The sequence below is a fragment of the Anolis sagrei genome, chromosome 1, assembly GCF_037176765.1.
Source record: "Anolis sagrei isolate rAnoSag1 chromosome 1, rAnoSag1.mat, whole genome shotgun sequence".
NCBI classification, from domain to species: domain Eukaryota; kingdom Metazoa; phylum Chordata; class Lepidosauria; order Squamata; family Dactyloidae; genus Anolis; species Anolis sagrei.
In genome coordinates, this window is record NC_090021.1 from 69,782,635 (window position 1) to 69,807,074 (window position 24,440).

A 24,440-nucleotide genomic window follows, 5' to 3' on the forward strand; every position below is an offset into this window, starting at 1 on the left:
TGTAAATTACATAGATAAAAAATGTTCAGGAAATAGTTTAGGTGTAAAGGCAGGATAAGGTGCTGTATCATTAAACCAGGAACATATTAAGTTACATTCGGGCAAGTGCCTTGTTTCTATCTATCAAACTATATTCTGCAAGATATCAAATGCCTGCAAAAAATTCATCCAGACTTTCATACAAAAAATTCTAAACTGTTGTTTGATACCCTTTACATTTGAAGGAGAATTTACTAAAATTGAAGTTGTTTATATCCCCTCTTTTTTTATACATCCTGTGCAGTTTTTTATTCCCCCTCCTATCAGAGCTATATAAACTAACACTATGTGACATCTCCCCACACAAATTTAGGTCTTCATAGTATAAAGAAAAATGGTGAGAAACTAGATATAGTGAAGGAGATAGGTGCTGTTTACACATTTATCTGTTAGGCTCACACCTTTCCTAGTACATTCCCAGCTACTTTAAACAGCAAGAGCTGAAATAATTTGGCATCCATCCATCTGACAATTTGATTCACACCTCATTTGCTACTGAAGTTAAAACATTTCAGACAACCTTGAGAAAGCACCTCTTGTCTCCAGAAAAATGCATATTTTTATAACAATGCCAAAGGTCTCAGCAAACACTATAAACACAGATCTCTTGGAAATCAGTCCATTCAAATGTGTTAGCTGAAGTGGCAATATATTGCTTACATATACATGAACCACAGAGAAAAGGCAGAAGGAGAGAGGGAGAGAGAAAGGGAAGGGATGAGACAGTTTTTGGGCATTAGGGTTGAGGTCGGAGTTTTATCAGGTAAACAAGTTTTAAAATACAGTACACCATACTTCATGCTGGCTAAAGTTAAAACTGCAAATAGCAACAGAAAGATTGTTTGTTTTTTCATGTTAGTGCTACAAATCAGAAATATATTTATAGCTTTGGAATTCTATGGCTGCAATACGCTATATACTTAACTGGGATAGAACAACCTTCCAAATAAACATGTACAATTTGCTGAGTATACGATTAGGAGGCAAGTTTGTGGCATAAAGGGGATTTATTTTGTAAAGATGTTTTAAATTGGATTAGTTTCATCTAGTAATCAATAGTTACTCTTAATCTACATCTACTCTTAAAACACTGCTCAACCCGTTTTCTTTGTGTCCATAAAGATAATTTCCATTCCGAACACACAAATGCATTACTAGCATAAGATGACAGAATTAATATGATTCAAAAGTTACCGCATGCCTTAACTGAAGTGTTACATATTCAGATAGAAAACACAACAGCAATAAAAAAGATAACTGTGCTGGTCTATGACAAGCAAAAAACAAAAGAGACAACTGAACAATACATTTATTAGGAGCAACTAAAATGTCATAAAATATGAAAGTATACATCCTACTGTGGCATTTTTGTTGGTCCTTATGAAGTTATTGCCCAATTGTGGATATTCACATATGCAGATTTCTATATATGGCAGGTAAAAATGACACACAAAGAAAAGTGTTGCTAAAGAAAATACATCTCCAACATAAGTCTTGGTAGTATTTCAAAAACAAGCATTTCAGAAGAAGTATTATTAAAATAGCAGATGAGTTCCAGCAGAAATATATAAAAGCACAGTTCTGAACTAGTTACTTCAATCTATTCAGGAGTAAAGATTTTACCTAATCAATACTGGCCTGGGTTAACTACTGCAAGGGGCACTTTCACAGCAAGTTTGCAAATGTGCATGGAAGTGCTTCCCTTTAATGTATGCTGATACTTTTAAGGCATTATTCGTGAAAGTCTTCATGAATCCTTACCCTTTTTTAAAAAAAACAATACAGCAGACTCTCAGTAAACCGGTATCCATGCAGATTGGTAGATCCAGATAAATGACTTGGCCACGGTGGTCCATGCTCTCGTTACATCTAGGATAGACTACTGCAACGCACTCTACATGGGGTTGCCTTTGAAGACTGCTCGGAAGCTTCAAATAGTCCAACGAGAGGCAGCCAGGTTAATAACTGGGGCGACATACAGGGAGCAAACTGGCAGTCAATGGAGCTGGCGTAACATGGGAGTTGTATAACTCCCATGTTACGCCAGCTCCATTGGCTGCCAGTTTGCTACAGGGCACAATTCAAGGTGCTGGCTTTGTCCTATAAAGCCCTAAATGGCCCTGGCCCAAATTACCTGTCCAAACGCATCTCCCCCTATGAACCATCACAGAGATTAAGATCGGGGAGGGCCTGCCTTCTGTCCTGCCATTGTCACAGGCACGATTGGTGGGGACGAGAGAGACAGGGCCTTCTCGGTGATTGCTCCCCGGCTACGGAACTCCCTTCCCGGTGAGATCAGGTTGGCCCCTCCCTACTGTCCTTTCGAAGGATGGTAAAAACTTGGCTGTGGGACCAAGCTTTCGGGACAGGGCAATAAAGTGGCAATAGGAAAGATGGCCGGGCCAATTAGATTTGATGCGGATGACTAGGACGGTTTTAAATTGTATATTTTAATATTTTGATAAATGTTTTAATGTTTAATTGTATGTGAATTTGTGTCCCGGCATTGAATGTTTGCCGTGTATATGCTGTGCTCCGCCCTGAATCCCCTTCGGGGTGAGAAGGGTGGAATATAAATGTTTTAAATAAACAAACAAACAAATAAATAAATGTAGTTTCTGGTTGCTTGAGTGTTTCTATTAAAAATAGATCTAACAAATACTGTCCCTCATACGAAACTACAATATTCCATAACCCTATATTCACTTGATATTAGTACTAAAATACAGTAATTAAAAGATGACTAAAGACAAACTTTACTTAATGTGGCATATTTACTGTATTATAAATACAGTGTTGTAAAACAGTATGAAATTTTAGTTAAATTTTGTTGGTTGCTTGAGAGTTCCAGTTGCTTGAGTTCCCATTAACTGAGAGTCTATTGTACTATGAAAGAAGAGTGATCAGACAACCAACATTTTTTTTCTATTGTCATTTATGAAAAGTGAAATCTGTCATCATCATTCTATAGCACTGGGAATTCCATAAATCATGTCCAGGTGCCTAATCCAATTGTAATCTTTCAATATGGCCCACAAATTCATATTTATCAAGCTTTGCCTATTCTGCAGCTCATCCAAGGCTCCTTATGGCAGCTCCACTTTTATACACAACCTCTTGGGCCTCCTCTTTTGTTCATGATTTTCAATCATACTGAACAGTCAGGATTTGCAAGACGTAGACTCCTAACAGATAACTAGGACTTATTTGTGCAAAGGATGTGGGCTAGCAAGCAACATAAGGTACCAAATGGTTCAAGTATCATTTAGATATTTAGATATTCAGCAAAGATTTTAGTTTATTTTAATCTTTTACCTTTCCCTGGCTACAGGACTTAAGAAAGCCTAGGACTTAAGATTAAAATCAGAGAAAGCTAAAAACTACTCAGGAACAATAAGGAAAAACAGTACTGCATTTTTAAATTAAAATCAAGCACTGAATTATAATAATTTGAAAACATAACAAGAGAAGGTTCACTCCCCCCAGTAATGGATCCTTTTACAGCAGTGAGTTGTGAGCTGAACAAAAAGTATTTTCCTACCATCAGCAAGGTGACAGCCTTGTAGTCCACTACTTGGAAAGAGCTATTCCGAAGGCCTTCATCAGTCCTCTATAAGTATGCCTGTGAGTGTAATCAAAAGCTTTCACTGGAAGACCTCAAAACCAAGGTGAGTTAGGGGAGTCATAGACCTCCAGACAGCCCTGACCAAGCCATAAAGAAGCAGACCAGTAGTCAATGAAGCCATTATTATGATCCCTTCTCCTGCGGCTGCTTTCACTATATACTAAGTATATATTAAGAAGACGACACGTTTCTCTTCTTCTTGAAATCAGCCATGGTCAGAGGTCAGGAGGAAATATCTTCAACTCACTGAAGTCTTCATACACTCTCAGAAGACATCCCCAACCAAAAGAGATTACATTGATCCAAAGAAGCAACCAGGCATGTGCCACTATATCCAGAAAAATGCGTATTTTTAGAACAATGTCAAAGGTCTCAGATTAGGAAGACACCGCTGCCATGGCAGTTTCAACTGTGTAGAAGACACCTCTGGATACTATATAGACCTGAGCATCCAGAAATAAAGGCAAGTTTTATAGTTGCGTTTTCAATTGAAATACAGGTTGAATTGCTATTTCTAATCTGCCTTTTCATTGACCATAACACCTGTCTTGTCTGCATTAACCTTCATTTTGTTCACCCACAGCCTAATAACAGCTACCAAATACTGTTTTTTGCTAGAAGTCTGCTTCTTTGGAGAAAATTGCAAAGGAGAGAAAGCGTTGGTTGCTATCAACATACTCTTAAGCAATGAATTCAAAAATTTCTGACAGCCCCTCAAAGCAGTTGCCAGTATATATTATATAGCATGGGGGACAGAAATAAACCTTGTGGCTAGCAGCCTGGTTGTCAAGCAGAAATCACTCAATGCTTCTGAATTTACCTACAAAAGAACCCACAACTGATCCATTGTAAAACAAAACCTCAAAGATTCATCCCAGAAAGGCCATCAAGATGGATACCACGGTATGAAATACACCAAGAGATCAAGTAAATGTATCACCACTGCATAGCTTCTACCACGGGTTGTCCACAAAGGTCATCTCTGTCCCATAACCATGTCTGAAACAAAATTGTAATGGATCTAAACTATTTTATCAACAAACCTATAGAGATGCAAGACTATCACACATTCTACAGTGCCTTTTCCAAAAACCAAATCTTGGAGAGTAGTCAATAATTGTCCAGTATGGTGAATTCAGAGATAACTTTAAAAAAAAGGCCTTATCTTTCCAAAACAAAGAATTCAGCATCCACCACTGTAGCCAGCCCATTCTGAGAGTTTTAATGAGCTACAAAGAGAAAGGATCCAGCACAGAAGCAATAACTAACTTATCTCCAAGGTTCCTGAAGGCTGCTCAAATAGAAACATTTCCAAGCCCGGGGGGGGGGGGGGGGGAGGAGGTTCAAACTTACATCACCTGGACCTGTGCTTGCAGCAACTAATTCACAGTGCATCTAAGCAATTACACAAAACTATCCCAGGCAATTGTAGATCTGCATTCTCTTCTGGGCCAGAACACTTGAGACAGCTCTGCCACACAAACTGTTCAGATGCAAGTATGGCAGAATGAATTCTATCTTCATGGCCAGACCACCATGGAGCAAACATTCCAATGGCTTCTATTCCATGTTGAGTAGGAATTTCCTTAGTTGTTAACACCTAGCTCACCAATCTGGGGCCCTGATTCTACATGAACCTAAAGGACCTACAACCAGAAGTTCTCAAGGAGAGAACACATATCAAGCACTGAGACAAACAGCAGAATGCTCACAAAATTTCTTGTCTAGCTCATGTCAGAGACCTTCCCCAGGACTGCTGACTTCCCAGGTCCCACCAGCAGGTCAATTTATATATCCTTCTCCCAAGACTTCCACGAAATACGCATTTTAATTGTGTCATGTTGGCCATATTTACACAGTTTCTATAACTGGAAATCCTGGCTATTTGGGTGAGTGCATTTTCTTACTTCCCTCTTCTTTTCACCAACTCTTCATGCTTTGAGTTTCTGTCCTCTCCCTCTCTCCATCACATGGGAGGAAGAAATGAGAATATGTAGATAAATGAATCAATGTAGCTCTGGTTGCACCTGCCACTGTCATGCATCCCCCAGGTGAAAATCCTTATATAGTACTACCACACACTAACACTATGTTGAATTTATTTTCTACGAATATTATGAGGGTTAAATATTAAACTGAATTGTTTTCAAAGAACTTAAAATTTGTATTTTTCAATTCTAGACTGTTCACACTTAAGTTCATATTGTATGTGATTCAGCTGAGCTTTAAGCAACTGCCATGAACACTGTCTCGCAACAAGAATTCAGGGTGGCTGAAAAACCTCATAAAATAAACCAATTCCTTTTTCATAAAAGCGCTAAAAGTAATGTATTTTTTAGAAGAAAATGTATTTACATCAAATACATATTGAGATAAGGGTTTTGGAGATTGTTTTTGTTTTGTTATTTATGCCAAAGATTGTGCTATATTCTTGTCAGAGAACTGCATCTGAATATCTGGATTGAACCCTACTCCTCTTCTGGTGCTGCAAGCTTGAGAAATAAAAAGATTTTAAGGAGGGGAGGATGACAAAGACTGGAAGGCAGCAGAGAAAGATGTACATCAAAACATTTGGAAAAGGAAACAATGCCCTTGGCTTTGGTATCTTATTTTGATGCCTTGTTGCATGCTCACCATGAAAGGACTTTGAAAAGTATTACTGTAACTCACACCAAATATGTATGGTATTTTTTAAGCTAAGTGCAGCTAAAACAATTGGGGGGATCACATTTTGATGTCCAAGGTCTTACACTTTCCCTCTCCACAATGAGAATCCAACTAAGTTTGGACTTGTATAAATTAAATATGGTGGAATGCTTTTAATTAATTCAAGTTACCCTGCTGAGTTAAAGATCTAGCATAAGGCAAAAAGACACTCTACTACAGATAGCAAAGGCTAAGATAAAAAAAACCCCACCTTTAACTGTTTGTTCTAAAATTAAATGGGGATGCTCAAATGCATTTGAAGATCTGAAAGAAATTTTCAATAAATACAGTGTGCATGTGCAATACCAAAAACTGCAAAAAGGTTTTTTTTCTAGATGCTTTTGAATAGCTGATCATTTCCTATCACACACTATCAAATATTCTCTGGTGCCTTTTCCAAAAACTGAATTTTTACATTTACGAATTTGTATATTGTATATTGAATATTACATTTACAAATTTGTATATTGGTATATTTTAAGCTGTAATTTCTTTTTATTGTGAGCCACTTTGAGTCTCCGTATTTAGAGATAAAGCAGGATATAAATAAATACATTTAATTTCAAAAATGAATTTATTTTAAAAAACGGATGAGGTCTCTCAGGTTTTTTTTTTTTTTTTTGGCCAGAGGGAGCCACAACTTCCCAAACTCCCAGGATTCCATTGCATTGAGCTGCGGTAATTAAAATAGGACCAAACTGCGTTAATTTGATACATTTACAAATAAATGTTATAAACAGGAGGTAAAGAATATTAAGTTTGACCACTTTGATTTGTTCACAAGTAGTAGTCCTTGCAGAACAAAAGAAATCCCCAAAATGCAACAAAAATACATATACTTTTCCTGTAACAATAACTCAACTGCCCAAATAAGCAAAGGGGAGATTGGCTATATTTTCTATCAATCCTATCCCTCAAATTGGCCAGGGAGAAAGAAAATTAAAGAAAAAGAAAGAGCTCAACTCCTTCCCACCAAGTTAAAAATTAATTACCATTTGCATTTGCTAAAACAGTGTTGCCCAACATGATGCTCTCCAGATATTTAGGACTATGTTTCTAGTTTAGGTTGTCTTCACTGATTTTGATGAGTGGTGGCGTTGTCTTTTCCCTCCCCAAATTTTGACTTGCCCAAGATCACCTGATGGGTTTCCATGATTGAGTGAGGATATGAACCCTGGTCTCCAGAATCATAATCCAACACTCAAACCATTACAACCCACTGATTCACAATGGGTACAATTCTGTGCTCTATATCTCAATTACTAAAAATGACAGTGACATTTTAGTGTTATTGGGAAATAAAAATGGATGGATTATCCTATATAAATCCATACTCTAGTAAGAAGCTATTTCTATATACCAACACACTATCATAGTGTTTTGCCACAGCCAGCCAAAAACATACGCTCTCAAACTTCTCTTTTTACGCTTCTTTTTCACAGCATCCAAATCAGCAGCTTATCTTTGTCAGTGAATTATTCTTCCCTCTGCCAGGCAGGAGAGCTACTTGTCTCTGTATACTGCCTGTGTGTTATCTATATATGCATTCCATTTGAATCCAATTTCCTTGCATTACCTCTGCCCAGGTCAGGGATGAATGGCTGTCAAATTCCCTCAGGAAAAGAAAGGGGGGAAAAAAACCTCCTTTCTTCCTGAGGCAGCAAGTTTCAATTCACAGAGCACATGGCTAATCTACATATGTGAAGGTCACGGCACTTCAGTCAAGGAGGTTAAGAATGGAACAGCTCATGTAAGGGGCTGCCTTAAACATCTTGGCATGGCGCCCAACAACTGAGATTGTTGAAAAGCAATAGATAGCTTCTGGCAGCACCAAGGGTAAAAATATTTTGATCATGTGATGCCATGCAAGCAAACCACTTTGCTCCATGTGAGAAACTTTTACAGATGCTAATATATACCATATTTTGAACTGATTCCAGGCACCAGCCTCTCTTCCCTCCCACCCCTCCTGTACTGTGTGACTGAGTCCAGGGGAATGGAGGGGGGGGGGACGACACACCAAAATGACTTTAGCGGAGACTAGCTATTCCCTACATGTAAAAAAAGGAATTATTGCAAACTAAGGAATATAAATAATATTTAACTATATACATCACAGCAAATATACCTGAACAGAACATTGGGAACTACTTGTGCCAAGAAAATCAACTGCTCTATCTTTATTTATTACAGGAACTGCAAAATGAAATTAACTTTGTCCACCACAATAATTTCTAATTGTGTGAACGCCACTGGAGTTTTCAGATCTAACATATGATACATTTCAATTTCATGTATCCACGGCTTGCAAAATGGCAATCTCACATACAGATGGATTAGAAAAAGTATAAAATACAAGTGGTCACACCAACACTTTGTCCTCCACAACTAGACTGAAATAAATATTGCTTGTTTTTCTGGTACCTACAAATTTGATGCTGATGCATCAAAAAAACATTATGCCACTCACACCCTTTGGAGGAGGTTTCATACTGCTGAGTAAGACAGAATGGAAATGACTACACTGTGGCTCCAAAGCTAATGCCTCTAAATATATGGAACACATTAAATTAAGAACACCACAGAGCATTTCCAACTGAAATTTTAGCACTTTCATGACATCGATCTCAGCAGACAATAGGATCAAGATATAGATAGCAAAATAAAGCCAACAAATTATAGAAATACAGGCCACACCAAAAGTCTTTTATTCCATTTTAAAATTAGAGAGTGATTCATTATATCTCCTAACATATTAGTTATGAATAAATAAGCATAACTATATATTTAAACAAAATATATGAAAGAAAAGATGGGAAGTCAACTGAAAGTAAGAATATGCTAGGTCAGAAACACAGTACTTATTACTGGACCCAAACCATTTCTGCAATTTATAACAAATGATATCATTAAATGAACATTTATTTTATATTTTATTATTCCAGCATTGCCACCAATTGTTGTTGTTGTTCATTCGTTCAGTCGTCTCCGACTCTTCGTGACTTCATGGACCAGTCCACGCCAGAGCTCCCTGTCGGCCGTCACCACCCCCAGCTCCCTCAAGGTCAGTCCAGTCACTTCAAGGATGCCATCCATCCATCTTGCCCTTGGTCGGCCCCTCTTCCTTTTGCCTTCCACTTTCCCCAGCATAATTGTCTTCTCTAGGCTTTCCTGTCTCCTCATGATGTGGCCAAAGTACTTCAACTTTGTCTCTAGTATCTTTCCCTCCAGTGAGCAATCGGGCTTTATTTCCTGGAGGATGGACTGGTTGGATCTTCTCGCAGTCCAAGGCACTCTCAGCACTTTCCTCCAACACCACAGCTCAAAAGCATCGATCTTCCTTCGCTCAGCCTTCCCTAAGGTCCAGCTTTCACATCCGTAGGTTACTACAGGGAATACCATGGCTTTGACTAGGCGGATCTTTGTTGCCACTCTGATGTCTCTACTCTTCACTATTTTATCGAGACTGGACATTGCTCTCCTCCCAAGAAGTAATCGTCTTCTGATTTCCTGGCCACAGTCTGCATCTGCAGTAATCTTTGCACCTAGAAATACAAAGTCTGTCACAGCCTCCACGGTTTCTCCCTCTATTTTCCAATGGGGGTTGGAAATAATGCTGAACAGCATAGGCCTAAAAATACCTCTTTCTTCCAGCCCTTCTATCACTATGTGTACTTTTTTGGCTAAACAGGTTATGCCTACATAAAGCAGTTTGTATGTGCCTGAAGAATTTTCAAGTAATAAGCACAAAAAAATAATTCATACAGTCTTGAAGTAACAATAGTATGCAATTCTCATGTAATTTTTATCTCTCTCACTCTCTCTTTAGTAGGAAATAATAAAGAGGCCAGTGTGCTATAGAAACTGTTTATGGACAGCGGTTATGCCTTTGTAAGATTTGTGATGTTATTTTATGGAAGGTGTTTAATAATGTTTAATGCTTTATCAGGGGAGGGTCCATTTTAATGTTTTATACTGTTTTTTATAGATGGCATTGAATTATTGCCAACACTGTGAACCGCCCTGAGTCCCCTTCGGGGTTGAGAAGGGCAGTATACAAATAACACAAACAAACAAATAAATAAATGTCAGTGTATGACTATGACTTTGGAAACCACTCAGTCGCAGCAACTTGCTGGGTGACAATGGGCAAGTCACACTCTCTCAGCCTTAGGGAAAACTTCCTGGCTGTGACAGCTACTCAGCAGTGGAGCTCTCTGCCCCAGAATGTGGTGTAGGCTCCTTCTTTGGAGGCTTTTAAGCAGAGGCTGGATGGCCACCTGTGAGGGGTGCTACTTCTTGGCAGAGGGTTGGACTGGATTGTCTCTTCCAACTCTATGACGCTAGGATAAAGAAAAATGCAAACTTTTTCTGAACAAATCTTGCCAAGGAAATCAAGTGATAGGTTTATCTTTAGGTCATCATAAGCTGGAAATGACTTGAAGGAATACAACAATGACAGCTATGTCTGCCACCATTTGGGACCAACTAGCCAAATGCAGTTCACCGTGACAGGCAGACACTGTGTCAAACTGACTACGACTTTAATCAGCCACCATCCATGGTTGGTGTATTTATTTTGCTCGGTCTCACCTACAAGGTAGATCTAAATTAGAAGAGATCTACAGGTATTTGACTAGTAACCTTCTTGGCAAAATATAGTAAGAACACCTTTTATAAGACTATCCATACACCTTTCAGAAGCATGACCTACTATCAGAGAGCGGTTTTCAACAACAACAACAACTACTACTACTACTACTATCTCCCCGAGGGGACTCAGAGCAGTTTCCAAGTAACATCATCAGAGTAAACAACAATTAACAAAGCAATATAAGCATAAAATTTACAATATCACATATATATTTAAAATAATCCTGCCTGTTCAAGGCAATTTAAAAAGGCCAGGCCAAGGCTAGTGCAATTTCTAGAGGGCCCGGGAAATTAGGTGCAGTGCTATAGCAGTCAACATCAAATAATAGGTAAAGTCTGTGGCTGCCCATATTCAACAATATCTGGGGTTGAGCTAGAACTAGTAGTTCTCAAAAGCTTGTCTTCAAGCCCTTACGAAAGGAGGAGAGGGATGGGGCCTGTCTTATTACTCTAGGTTTTACTGTCTCTCACAATCACGACTTTTGAGGCATAAAAACAATTTTGGAATTTAGTAGAAAAGCTTTATTCAAAAAGTACATCTCACTGGGCTTTATGGGACATCCTTCCAAGTATGGAGGCACAGGAATGTAGCCTCAAAGAGAAAAGGAGGCTAGAAGAAAAGGAAAACATATTGTTTTCCCCTGAAATCACAGACTCACATGTAGACGTCTTAGCTAAGAACAATTCTGATTATATATATTACCATACAAATTCTGCAAAGCCACTGACTCTTAAGAACAATTCACACAGCACCTGGTATTTTAACAATAAAGTCTAGTCGTGTATGACTCTGGGGGGTGGTGCTAGTGTTGTTCGTAGATGCCTCCAAGGTTATGTGGCTGCCATGATTGCATGGAGCGGAATTACTTTCCCGCAGAAGCAGTACCTATTGAGATACTCACATTTGCATGTTTTTGAACTGCTACGTTGGTAGAAGCTGGGGCTAACAGCGGGAGCTCACCCCATTCCCCGGATTTGAACTGCCAACCTTTCGGTCAGCAAATTCAGCAGCTCAGTGGTTTAACTCAATTGCGCCACCAGGGGCTCCTTATTTTAACAATAGATCACAGGAAAATCTTATTTAATTCTGAACATTCCAATTTTGAGGGGGAAGGTAGATCTAAATCAAGAACTGGTTGGAACAGACATAAAGTTCCACTAGAGTCATACTTTGAAATCATCAACTAACAACCTTATTGGGCTTTAGCTAAAATAAGTAATCATGGTTAAACCTTCTGATTTCTATGTTAAAAAGTAAGATTTGATGATGTTTTAGCATATAAAAGCATAGTAGATGCATTTGTGTAAGCGAAATAATGATGGAAACATTAGAAGGGAAATGCTGTGCATGACAATCAGAAATGGTGGGATAGGAACGATTTACTTAGCATTACAGTAAGTATTTTCACAATACGTATCAATTTTTCCTGATTTTAAATGTAATTATTTCTAAATAAGGAAAACGAATGCCCAGAAAACCCCTGTTTTATGGCAGAAAGGTTTTGTAAAGGCAAATGGATCATACATTTACTTTACCAAGAGAAACAATCAGTTGTTGTCATCATCAACAACACTTAAGTGTAACCAAATGTGCAAAGTGTTTCATTCATTTCTTCTACAGGACATCATCAGAATACTCAATATTTTTTAAATCTCTGATCTGAACACTCTTATCATGTGTCTGTGCATGCACACATACACATCTTCATGTCGCCTGTCAAGCTATGGCAATCCGTGAAATTCATAGTGTTTTTAGTGTTAGTTTTGCCTGCCAACTCCTTCCTATGAAATATAGCCCAGAGCACGTATTGTAAAATATATAAAATAGTGAACCTATGCAGAATGGATAGATTTTTTTTCAATAGAAACAAGATATCTCAGGAGAAATCCCAGACATATAAACAGATTTTTTAGACAATGTAAGGAGAGAAACAAGGAGGAAATAAATGTATTCTTAAAATAAGTAAAATTGTAAAACAAAGGGCTATCATGTAGGAGGTAAAACATGACGTATACATAGTTACCTAATTTTTTTAAACTATTCTAACTTGGTTTTTTTTCTGTCTTAAGTCCAGAAGTGTAGTTCCATTTCTTTTCTAGATAAATAAGTAGATCGGTCACCAGTTCTCCTACCTGACCATTAATTTTATTAACTTACATGATTTAAATTATATAAACTGCTAAATACTATTTACTATTATATAAACTGTTAAAATACTATAACAATGTCACAACTCAAAAATAAGATACAACAAATATTTTACGCAGCATCTATTTTAAATTATAATTAACATTTTCCCAAATCTGTAAACTAATGGAAAATGGCAAATATAAACTGAGAACTGGAATTCAGTAGAATCCAACTTATGTTTTCCTAACGGAAATAAAGAATAGACAGGGAAATCCTATTCCTCTAAACTCACTAGATATAAAGAAAAGTGCTACTGTCACAAGGCAAACAAAGACATCTTTTCCATTGCAAAATCGGATTCTCATGCTTGTTTTTTCACACAAACAAACACACATACATGGATATATAGTTCATTTATATAGTTTATCAAACTAAAAGGTAATCTTCATGCAAAGTAACACTGTGGGTCCAAATATCCTTTGTCTTTTCAAGATCTCCATCTTGTAGACAAAATCTGAAATAGTCTATCTCATAAATGAATCTGAAGTATTTTTATGTATAAAGTAAAACTTTCAAACATTAGCACCTAACCTACCACAAATGTAATTTCGGGGGGGGGGGGTGTCACCAAAAGCTTAGTCATGTGACAAATATGTTTCTCTAGTAATTTTTCTCTAGCAATATTACTTTCTCCCTGTAATAAATGCATGCCAATAGACATATTGAAAGACTCTTGTGCTTAGAAAATGTCCCGTGTGATCTGTCACCTTCCTTAATAATTAATTACATAGGAACATCTCATGAAGTTACATCTGATAAATATGTCAGAGGAAAGAGACCTTAGTCCATGAAAACACGTGTCATAATAAATGTATTAGTTTTTAAAGTGCCAAGAAACCTCTGGAACCTGTGAACAGTATCTCTCTGACTCTGAATCTATTGAAATGGGTTCCCCAAGCTAAGCTCCCAAGTCATCTAACTTGAGAGATTTGTGACGCAACCAAGAAAACACACCATCTTCAGTTCTTTTTATGTTGGTAAATTAAGGCTCCGGGAATTGGCAGCATTTTGGATCTCTATGCCTTTCTTGCTCAAGTGTATAAGCTTCTTTCCATGTCATAATTTCAGTCAAAGGAATAGCTTTTAACAACACTCTTTTGACCTAAATTGCAATGTGGGAAAAAGAATATGGTTGTGAATGTAAAAATAGGATTTTAACTATTAAAATTCAAGCAAGGTAAATTCTATCAATATGGTTCCATAAAAACTGTCTTGATCTTCACAGGCAAGGGTTTATTTATTTATTTAGGCAGCCAAATAAGCAAATCACTCATACTATGCAGAGAAATTAGTTATGCAGAACCTCAGGTCTGAAAGCAAGTATTTATATATGAGAAAAATACCAGCAAGACAGGACAAGTACTTACTCTTTGGGGAGTGAATTATTTCTATCTCCATTTTAAAATCAAATTTCAGAAGCACTGAGGCATATTGACAAAGTAAACCTGAATTAATTCAGATACTTTCAGCATCCTTGTATCTTAAAAAAAAAAAAAAGCATTAGGAGCTGTGTAAATAGCCCCAACATGGAAAAATTCAGATTTACAAGAAAATATAATAATCACAATGCTAAAATTTATTTCAAACAGGTTAGCCTACCACAGCTAAACACTTCTGGGATCTGAAATTCTCAAGCCTTGAGCGAGCACAGCAAGTGAGGTAGCCCTTCTTTACATATCCACAGAGAATCTTTAGTATCTCCTAATATTTGACACATTTTAAAATCACACAGAGATGCAGCACCAGTGCTTTAACAAGCTTGAAGGCAATTATAGAAATCAAAACACATAACACTGCCACAAAACGTGCTGCTCATGAACATTTCAGGTCACTCCCACTAGGTTTAATATGTTCAGTAAGCAAGATCCACATGCCTGAATACACCCCACGTGGCTGGTCACCAAGGTTCCTAAAAACCGGATGATGACGTTACCTAGGAATTTGACTCTCCCTTTCCCACAATCGTAGGGCTTTCTCCTCGACATGTTAATTTTACTTCTGGCAATAAGAAACAAACACACAAAGAACGAAGGCTGCTGGCAAGATTGTTCTACAATGTGAATTAATCCAGTCTAGTAAGAGTGGTCCATTGTATTTAAACAATCTTTTGTGCCTTCTAAATCTCAACATATGCATCCCCAAAAGTGATGCACGTGGGAAGGAAAAAGCAACCTTCATATCCTCATACATGCCAGATAAATGGCTAAAGCAACTACTTGCCTGAAGGGTGGGAGAAGATACCCCTTTTCCTCGGCAATCTTTCATCATCTACCAAAATGAGACGGTTGTTGTAAACATCAGTTTTCATGTAAGCAGTGGCTTGTAACAGTCCATTCACGCTGTAACTGCGGCCTATGTTTTTATTGAAGCATTTATGTGTTATGGTGCCTATTCCTTACTTAATTCAATCCAAACACATTTATAGTCTTATATGTTTTGGGTGGGGGGGGGGGCACAAGTATTGTCGAAGCCTTATTCGACAATGCTTGTAAGCACAAGATTTAAGTTTGCTTCTAACATAACCGACAGTGGAAATCCTGCACAAAGGAAACTATTTTATCATTAATTCTAGATCCAATAATATTGCATACATATATATATCCCTACTGAAAATGTAATATTCCACCAATCTTATTAACACTGCAACCAGCAACCACGAATGAACCCACAATGTTAATAATGTAATAATAAGCAACAATAAATGCTATTAATTCTTGATATTGTTCCTTTACAAGTTCTCTTTAGTTGTTATGATTAGAAATGTACAAATATAGTGCAAAGCAAGTTATATTCTCCCACTGGTCTGCTAATAATCTATAGATCCACAAGCATTTATCAGAATTCTCTGATGCACAGTCCTGGTCTTTCAGCCCTTATTTAAAACAAAGCTCTGACAAGACGCAATACAGCTAGCCTAAACAGACTTGCTGGGGGAACTCTCTTAATAATGAAACCACTTAAACAACAAGAATAACCATACTTTTATTTTTATTTTTTTTAAGTCAGACGTTGGACTGGTTTGTTTAATAACCAGCCAACCTTGATGGATTCTGTAAAAAAACCCAATAAACTCAGTGAACATGTAGTACTGAATTTACATGTCTTCATATTCTAGTATGTACGATATCCTCCAATGTGAACTACAATTTAAACTGAAACAAATCAGATGATTCCTAGGGTTAATGCCAATCAACAGCAAAATTGACAAAATATAAAATAAGAGGTGATGAGATTACATGTTTCTCCTAATTATACCATCCTAGACTCAGTTAGTCAGGAATTTGTATTTCTTTCCCTTTTCCTGCAATGGGAGATAGATGCCTTTGCAATGGACAAGTGCTACGAAAATTAAAACAGTACTCAAATTTTATTTAATTTCATATACAGCAAATAAGACAGAAAATCTTGCCGATTCTAGAACCCAACTCCCCAATACTAAAAGGCAGTAAGCAGCAATAATGTTAGTACATTGCATTCTACCTTCTTTTTATTTAATGGGAAAGGTTAAATTGGTTATGATTAGAATCACCAATTGTGTTTTGCACATCTGTACATTCAGGGCTGCTCATTAATATGCACATACATGCGCGCACATGAACACACACACACACACACACGTGCCTTTATAAACAGATACAATATACATGCATTTTGCAGAGTATCAGGCTCATGTTGCATGTGATGGTAAATGTTTCATTCCACGTCTTTGAAACATTTAGGGCCGTCACCAACAGAATACAATAGCTAAAGGCATACCTCTTTTTAGAATTTTTAATGTAAGAAAAGCAGGTGAAACAGTATATTTTGTGTCTCAATAACATACAGATTTTAAATAGAAATTGGTTGTTTACGTCAATTATTTCCTTAAGGCTATTTATCTGTTGGCCAGCAGCTCCAGAGCAATAAAATGGAAAAAAATATTAACTAATCATGGTTATTCTAAACAATAATATTAGCGTATTGAAATATTGCATCAAAGAACAAAAAACTGCCAAAATTACCTTTCAAAAATCGCATCCAGTACATCATGGTATCAAACAGATATTTGCTACTACAAGCAGGATGTGAAGTAGTTAACTGGAAATTGGTTTTTCAAAAGGTCATAATAAATATATAATGATTTTTTCCTCACTCCAATAAAAAATAAATACTTCTAACAATTCCTAACACAGAGAAACAGCAGATAAATGTCTAATGTATCTAAAAGTCAGCTTGCTGTGCCTTTTTTCCTTCTGAAAACTAAATGTTTAAACAGCCTATTGTTTAAAACAAAGGAGACAAAGCAAATCTTTGAAAATTACGAGGGATTATACATACACAGATTCATTACCTAATGGTTTCTAGCAACCCCTTACCTCAGAAAATTCAAAAGAGAAAATATTAACTCCTTGAATGTATACTATCTGTGTAAAGGGATGAAGGGGAAAACTAAAATGTTTAGAGAAATCATCTGTAAACAATAGACACATATGTTTTCAGTCAGTCCAGGATTCAAAATATTTGTTTTGATTATTCAGCCACTCACTACTATAACCACTGTTCAGTACTTAAGCCATTTTAAAATGTCTTTTAGTCTGAAATTAAGCTTTTTGGAGTACCGAAGGGTGTACGTAGGAATTTATTTTAATCCTATCATTTAAAGCATGCTCAAAGATTCAGCAATTCATAATAAAATATGTTTCTGAGGAAGGAAAATGTTCCTCAGTAAAAGCGAAACATGTTATTATTACCTTTTAACATAATTCACACATTAATGCATAAGCTTGTGTTTTATTTTTCAAATCAAAAGAATTAAATGAAGCATGATACTTCCTGTTTCTGATCTATGGAATTAAAATGCAAAACAGGCTTTAAAAAAAGATTTTATAAGGTTGATCATTTTAATTAAATTTTAAAAAATGACATTAAGCAATTCTGCTTGTCTAAATCAAGAGACTAAGAAAACCTTAAAATGTGGGGAACACATACAAAGTAACAAGCACACAAATCAAAACCATTTATACATGATGTTAAAAAATAAATAATGTGTAATGCAATACAGAGAATGAGGTTTAGACTAAATCACTCCAACGTCTCATATAAATTCAACATACACTTTCATGGCACATTGTAGGATTGTTTTTCTTGTCAAAAGACCAAACGATTAAAAATGTTGTGATCAAAATATTTAACCATCTTTCAGATTAAAGGCAGCCTTCAGAGCTGATCAAAATAGAATGAAAAGCAATTCAGGTTACAGGCGATCGCCCCAAAGTGAATGGGATTTTTCTTTTAATCGATGGTTTGCCAAATTCCTCTTACTGTCATCTATCTAAAGCTGCCTGCCAATTATTTCAGCTTCCTCTAAGAATGTGTAACCTTGCCTGGGCGAGCAAAAGTGCTCCGTTATTATTTGTGGCGAGAATTTTTGTGACTGTACTGCTCAGCAATTCTATTTACATCAGCAATGCTAAATGCCCAATGGTGAGAGAGGAGCCAATCAGATGGCAGATTAGATGTCAACTCAGAGGCAGCTGTCTGGAGACTATTACAGCCAGTTTACCTCCACAATTCAAATTCCAAACCTTGCAAAGAAGATCAAGTCACTCTTTACGCTCAGGCTGTGGAGAAAGACACAGCCACATCGCTCCTGATTCTGCCCGATTTCCCCCGCGTTTCAAAGGCGACACAAAGGCAACTTTGACCAACAATGGACAATCCCCACCCCACACCTATCGATCAGATCACTTGTTGGATTAATAACACGAATTGGAAATTGTCGGTCTCCTAAAACACTGAAGGAATAGTCGCAGGCCTTGTCAGTTAAGACAAAAAGCACAGAAGAGGGCGAATTGCAATGTGTTTCGCATTACATTTCATATGCTTTTCGGCTCCTCTTTTCTAAAATATAGGTTAAGAAGACATGAGAAAAAGCGGAGGAAAAAAGAGAAGGACATCTAAAGAACTAGGGCACAACAAAGCTTCTCTCTCTCTCTCTCTCTTTCACTGCTACACAACCCTCCAAGGAGACTTACACACTTTTCTTGCTGCCTTTCAGGATCCAATTCCTCCCAGTTTTCTCAAAAGCACAGATCTTTGTTGTTGTGTAGTGATTGAGAGGAAGAAGGGGGAAGAAGGACCTCCAGCCCAGCCTGGAAAGGCTCTCCTCCTCCTCCCTTTCCCTGCTCCGAAGGGCCTTTTCCTCTGGGCCTGGTGTGTGTGTGTGTTCGGGTTCCTAATAAGCCTGGAGGAGGAACATGGGTGGGGTGTGTGGGTCTGGTGTATTGTCACACACACAGAAAAGGCCTGGTTTTCGAAGGAGGGAAAAAACAAAAGCCACTCCACCACCACAGGCCTCTCTCTGACCTAATAAAGAGTGGAGACACTGAGGGCCCTTCCACACAGCCCTATATCCTAGAATATCAAGGCAAAAATCCCACAATATCTGCTTTGAAGGCGGCAGTGTGGACTCAAATAACCCAGTTCAAAGCAGATATTGTGGGATTTTCTGCCTTGATATTCTGAGGGCCCTTCCACACCTCCATATGATCCAGAATATCAAGGCAGAATAACCCACAATATCTGCTTTGAACTGGAATATCTGAGTCCACACTGCCATATATCCCGGTTCAAAGCAGATAACATTTTATTTTATACAGCTGTGTGGAAGGGGCCTGGGATATAGGTCTGTGCGTAAGGGCTCTTAGTGTGGGTCTGGGGGACCTTTTACACAGCCCTATATCCCAGAATATCAAGGCAGAAAATCACACAATATCTGCTTTGAATGAAGGGGGGGGGGGGGGGGGTTCCAGACAGGCCCTATCTCCCAGGATCTGATCCCAGGTTTTCTGCTTCAAACTGGATTATATGAGTCCACACTGCCAGGCAATCTGGGATAAACAGATTGCCTATATCCCAGAATATCAAGGCAGAAAATCCCACATTATCTGAGTGTGGACTCACACAACCCAGTTCAAAGCAGATATTGTGGGATTTTCTGCCTTTATATTATGGGATACAGGGCTATATGGAAGGGCCCTCACACAACCCAGTTCAAAGCAGATAATTGTGGGGTTTTCTTGATATTCTGGGATATAGGGCTGTTTTTCCACAAGGCCCTGAGTGTGGGTCTGGGTGGATATGGGGTGAAAGGGTTGCCACACATAAAAAGCTGTTTTCCATGAAGGAAACCACCCCACCCCAACCCTCTGTGGCCTGAACGGGGCGAGACAGTGTCCCTCACTGGGGGGTCTTCCACACAGCCCTATATCCCAGAATATCAAGGCAGGAAATCCCACAATATCTGCTTTGAACTGGAATATATGGCAATGTGAACTGGGGGCTCTTCAACAGAGCCCTATATCCCAGAATACCATGGCAGAAAATCCCACAATATCTGCTTTGAACTGGGTTATCAGAGTCCACACTGCCCTATATTCCAGTTCAAAGCTGATATTGGGGGACTTTCTGCCTTGATATTCTGGGATATAGGGCAGTGTGGAAGGGCCTCCAGTGTGACTCTGGGTAGGTATGTGGTGCAAGGGTTGCCACACACACAAAGCTGTGGGGCTGTGGAAATAATGTGGGACTTTCTGCCTCGATATTCTGGGATATAGGGCTGTGTGGAAGGATCCAGAGTGTGGGTCTAGGTAGGTATGTGGCGCATGGGCTGCTACACACCCAAAGCTGTGGGGCTGTGGAAATAATGTGGGACTTTCTGCCTTGGTATTCTAGGATATAGGGCAGCGTGGAAGGGCCCAGAGTGTGAGTCTGGGTAGGTATATGGTGCAAGGGTTGCCACACACACAAAGCTGTGGGGCTGTGGAAAGACCCCAAGTGTGAGTCTGGGTAGGTATGTGGTGCAAGGGTTGCCACACACACAAAGCTGTGGGGCTGTGGAAATGATATGGGACTTTCTGCCTCAATATTCTGGGATATAGGGCTGTGTGGAAGGATCCAGAGTGTGGGTCTAGGTGGGTATGTGGCGCATGGGCTGCTACACACACAAAGCTGTGGGGCTGTGGAAATAATGTGGGACTTTCTGCCTTGATATTCTGGGATATAGGGCAGCGTGGAAGGGCCCTGAGTGTGGGTCTGCGTAGGTATATGGTGCAAGGGTTGCCACACACAAAGCTGTGGGGCTGTGGAAATAATGTGGGACTTTCTGCCTCGATATTCTGGGATATGGGGCTGTGTTTCCACAGGGCCCTGAGCGTGTGTCTGGGTGGAGAGGTGGTGCAAGTCTTGCCTCACACAAAAAGCTCTTGTTTTCCACGAAGGGAGCCAGCCCAGCCCAGCTCTCTGTGGCCTGAAAGAGGCTGAGACAGTGTCCCTCGCTAAGCCAGGCGTGGAAAGTCAAAAGGGGAAGAAGGAAGGAGGGAGAGGCGGCGGGGAATGCTTACCTGGCTCCTGCCGAGGGCCTGTGCGGCGGCGGCGGCGGTGCTGGCCCCGGGGCTCATGGCCGGGTGTCCCCGCTGTGGCGCGGCGGCGGGGGGCCAGGCCGGGCTGGCGTTGGCGCTGCTGGCCCCGAACGGGCCCCCGTCCTTGCCCGCCAGCCCCGCCGAGGAGGAGGAGGAAGAAGAAGAAGAGGCGGAAGAAGAGGCGGCGGCGGCGGCGGCTTGGGTGGAGGGGGGCTGGGGCTGCGGGGCCGCCGGGGCCGGGTGCCCGTACTCGGGGTACCCGCTGCTGCCCCCGTAGCTCCGCATCATGGGGCTGGGCGAAGTCAGGAGCTGGTTCAAGGTCGGCGTGGCTCCCGAGGGGTGCTGCTGCTGCTGCTGCTGCGCCGGGCCCGGGAAGCGCTGGAAGCCCTTACTGCCGCCTCCTCCTCCTCCTCCTCCGCTTGGGCCCAGCATCATGCCCTGCGGAGGGAGCTGCCTGGGGGAGCCCAGCACCCCGAAGGCCGAGGACGGGCTGTTCCCATAGCTGCTTCCTCCTCCTCCTCCGCTTCCTCCTGCTCCAGCTCCAGGCCTCCCGTAGGCGTAGTGGTTGTAGTGCCCGTGGGCGAAGGCGTCGTGGGAGTGGGGCGCGGGCTCCATGCTGAGAGGCCCCCCTGTTACTCCTGCTGCCGCCGTTGCCGTTGCCGCGGGGAGCATTAGCCCCATCCCGGGGCTTTGTTGTCCGCCATGTTGATCAAAGCAAGGCCCGGCCCGGCTGGCGGAGGAGGAGGAGGAAGAGGAGGAGGAGGAAGAAGAGGAGGCGCTGTTGCCGTTGTTGTTGTTGCTCCCGCTGTAATAGCTATTAAACTCCGAGGCGGCGGAGGGGCCTCCACTATTGCCACCACTACTACTACTTCCTCCTCCTCCTCCTCCTGGTCCCATTTTCTCCGCGTCTGCTTCCTCCCCTCCTTTCTTCAAGGCCCTCGCCGCCTTCCCCGTGGCCGCCCCGGCCTGGTTGGGGGCCCCCAAAGCGCCTTCGTGGCCTCCATGTTGCTGCTCTTGAGGCGGCTCCATGTCTGCGCTGCCAGGCTGAGCAGCGCCTCCGCCGTTGCTGTTGTGACTCTGTTGCTGCTGCTGCTGCTGCTGCGGTTGGAAGGGGCTCCTGTGCAAGGCCTGCCGGAGCTGGAAGGGCAGCGAGGCCGCGTGAGCGTGGAGGTGGTCGCCCCCGACGCCTTTCAGCTTGTGGTTGGGCGCCAGGCCGGCCTCCATCGCCGCGAACAAGCCGGGAGACTCTTTGAGAAGCGCCTCCGAGGGAGAAGAGCCGCCACCGCCGATGATGTTGCTTGCGTTGTGATTCGAAGGAGGAGAAGGAGTTGCATTATTGGCCGCGCTCAGCTCATGATGGTGGAGGCGGCGGTGGAGGAGGTGGTGGTGGTGCTGGTGGAGCTCCACGTTGTTTAAGCCTCCGCTCTTGTTGTTGCTGTTCGTCCCATCTGCGCCCAGAGAGTCCTGGCTTAAGCTGCTGCTGTTGCTGCTGCTGGTGTTGTTTCCCGGCAAAGAGGGGCTCTTGCTGCCTCGGTTGTTCTCCCTCGCCGCCACTTGCGCGGCCATGATCAAGGCAACATGGCTCACTCCGGGAGGAAATAGTCATAAATAAGGACGCAAAAAAGAAAGAAAAAGGGGGAAACCCCAAGAGGAGAGGGAAACACAAACCCCACAATAAGTGGGACGCCGGATTGTTTGCCAACCCACCCAAAAAAAACCCAAAATAATAGATTGGTTATTCCATATTGAGTTCAACTCCCCTCCTTGGCTGAGTCCTTGCTTAATTAAGGACGCCCGTGGTGGGCTCTCACGAGGAAAGTTATTTTGGGAGGGGGTTTTGAGGGGGAGTCAATAAAACTTTTCCTTTCTTTCTCTCTCTTTTCTTCCTTTCTCTCTCCTTCCTTCCTTTCTCTCTCTCTCTCTTTCTTTCTCTTTCTGTCTTTCTTTCCCCGCTTTGAACCCGGATATGGGTAAATATAACTAAATACACGTCTGGCTGCGCCGATCTGGCCCAGCGTGCATGGCAGGAAGGACAGAGAGAGAGAGAGAGAAAAGGAGCTCCAACCACTACGATCCACTTCTGCTGAGAGACTGGGCCGCATGGAAAACGCGGAGTGGATTCCGATCCCGGATTCTGCGGAGGAGGAGGAGGAGAGGAAGGGAAAGCCCGCCTGGCCTCTAGCGCTGAGCTCGGCAGAAACGAGGAAACATGAGGCTTTTAGACCCTTCCACATAGAACAGGGAAGGGTCCCCTTTTTAAACAGAGGGCCAGGTCAGTCCCGCAAACTGTTGGAGGGCCGGATTATAATATGAAAAAAAAGAAGAATTCCTATGCACACTGCATATATCTTATTTGTAGTGCAAAAAACACTTAAAAACAATGCAATAATTAAAATGGCGCAGTGGGTTAAAGCACTGAGCTGCTGAGCTTGTTGATTGAAAGGTCACAGGTTCAAATCCGGGGAGCGGAGTGAGCTTCTGCTGTCAGCCCCAGCATCTGACAACTAGCAGTTTGAAAACAGGCAAATGTGAGTGGTTCATTAGGTACCGCACCAGTGGGAAGGTAACGGCGCTCCATGCAGTCATGCCAGCCACATGACCTTGGAGGTGTCTATGGACAACGCCGGCTCTTCGGCTTAGAAATAGAGATGAGCACCACACCCGTCAGCCCCAGCTTCTGCCAACCTAGCAGTTTGAAAACATGCAAATGTGAGTAGATCAATATGTACCACTCTGGCAGGAAGGTAACGGCGCTCCTTGCAGTCATGCTGGCCACATGACCTTGGAGGTGTCTATGGACAACGCCGGCTCTTCGGCTTAGAAATGG

At 41.0% G+C, this 24,440-nt stretch overlaps 1 protein-coding gene across 8 annotated transcripts in view; it reads right to left on the reverse strand.

Annotated features, from left to right (window-relative positions):
- The window catches only part of ARID1B (AT-rich interaction domain 1B), a 387,469-nt gene extending 363,666 nt beyond the window's left edge, over positions 1-23,803 (reverse strand). For 7 of the 8 annotated variants that reach the window (XM_060753632.2, XM_060753630.2, XM_060753628.2 and 4 more), the window contains exon 1: positions 21,596-23,803. In XM_060753632.2, coding sequence (XP_060609615.2) covers positions 21,596-23,179 — 1,584 coding nt within the window. In that variant the 5' untranslated portion in view covers positions 23,180-23,803. Of the gene's footprint in view, positions 1-19,228; positions 19,321-21,595 lie in introns of those variants that run through there. The other variant, XM_067465905.1, reaches the window with a different exon arrangement.
- Positions 23,804-24,440: the final 637 nt, after the last annotated feature.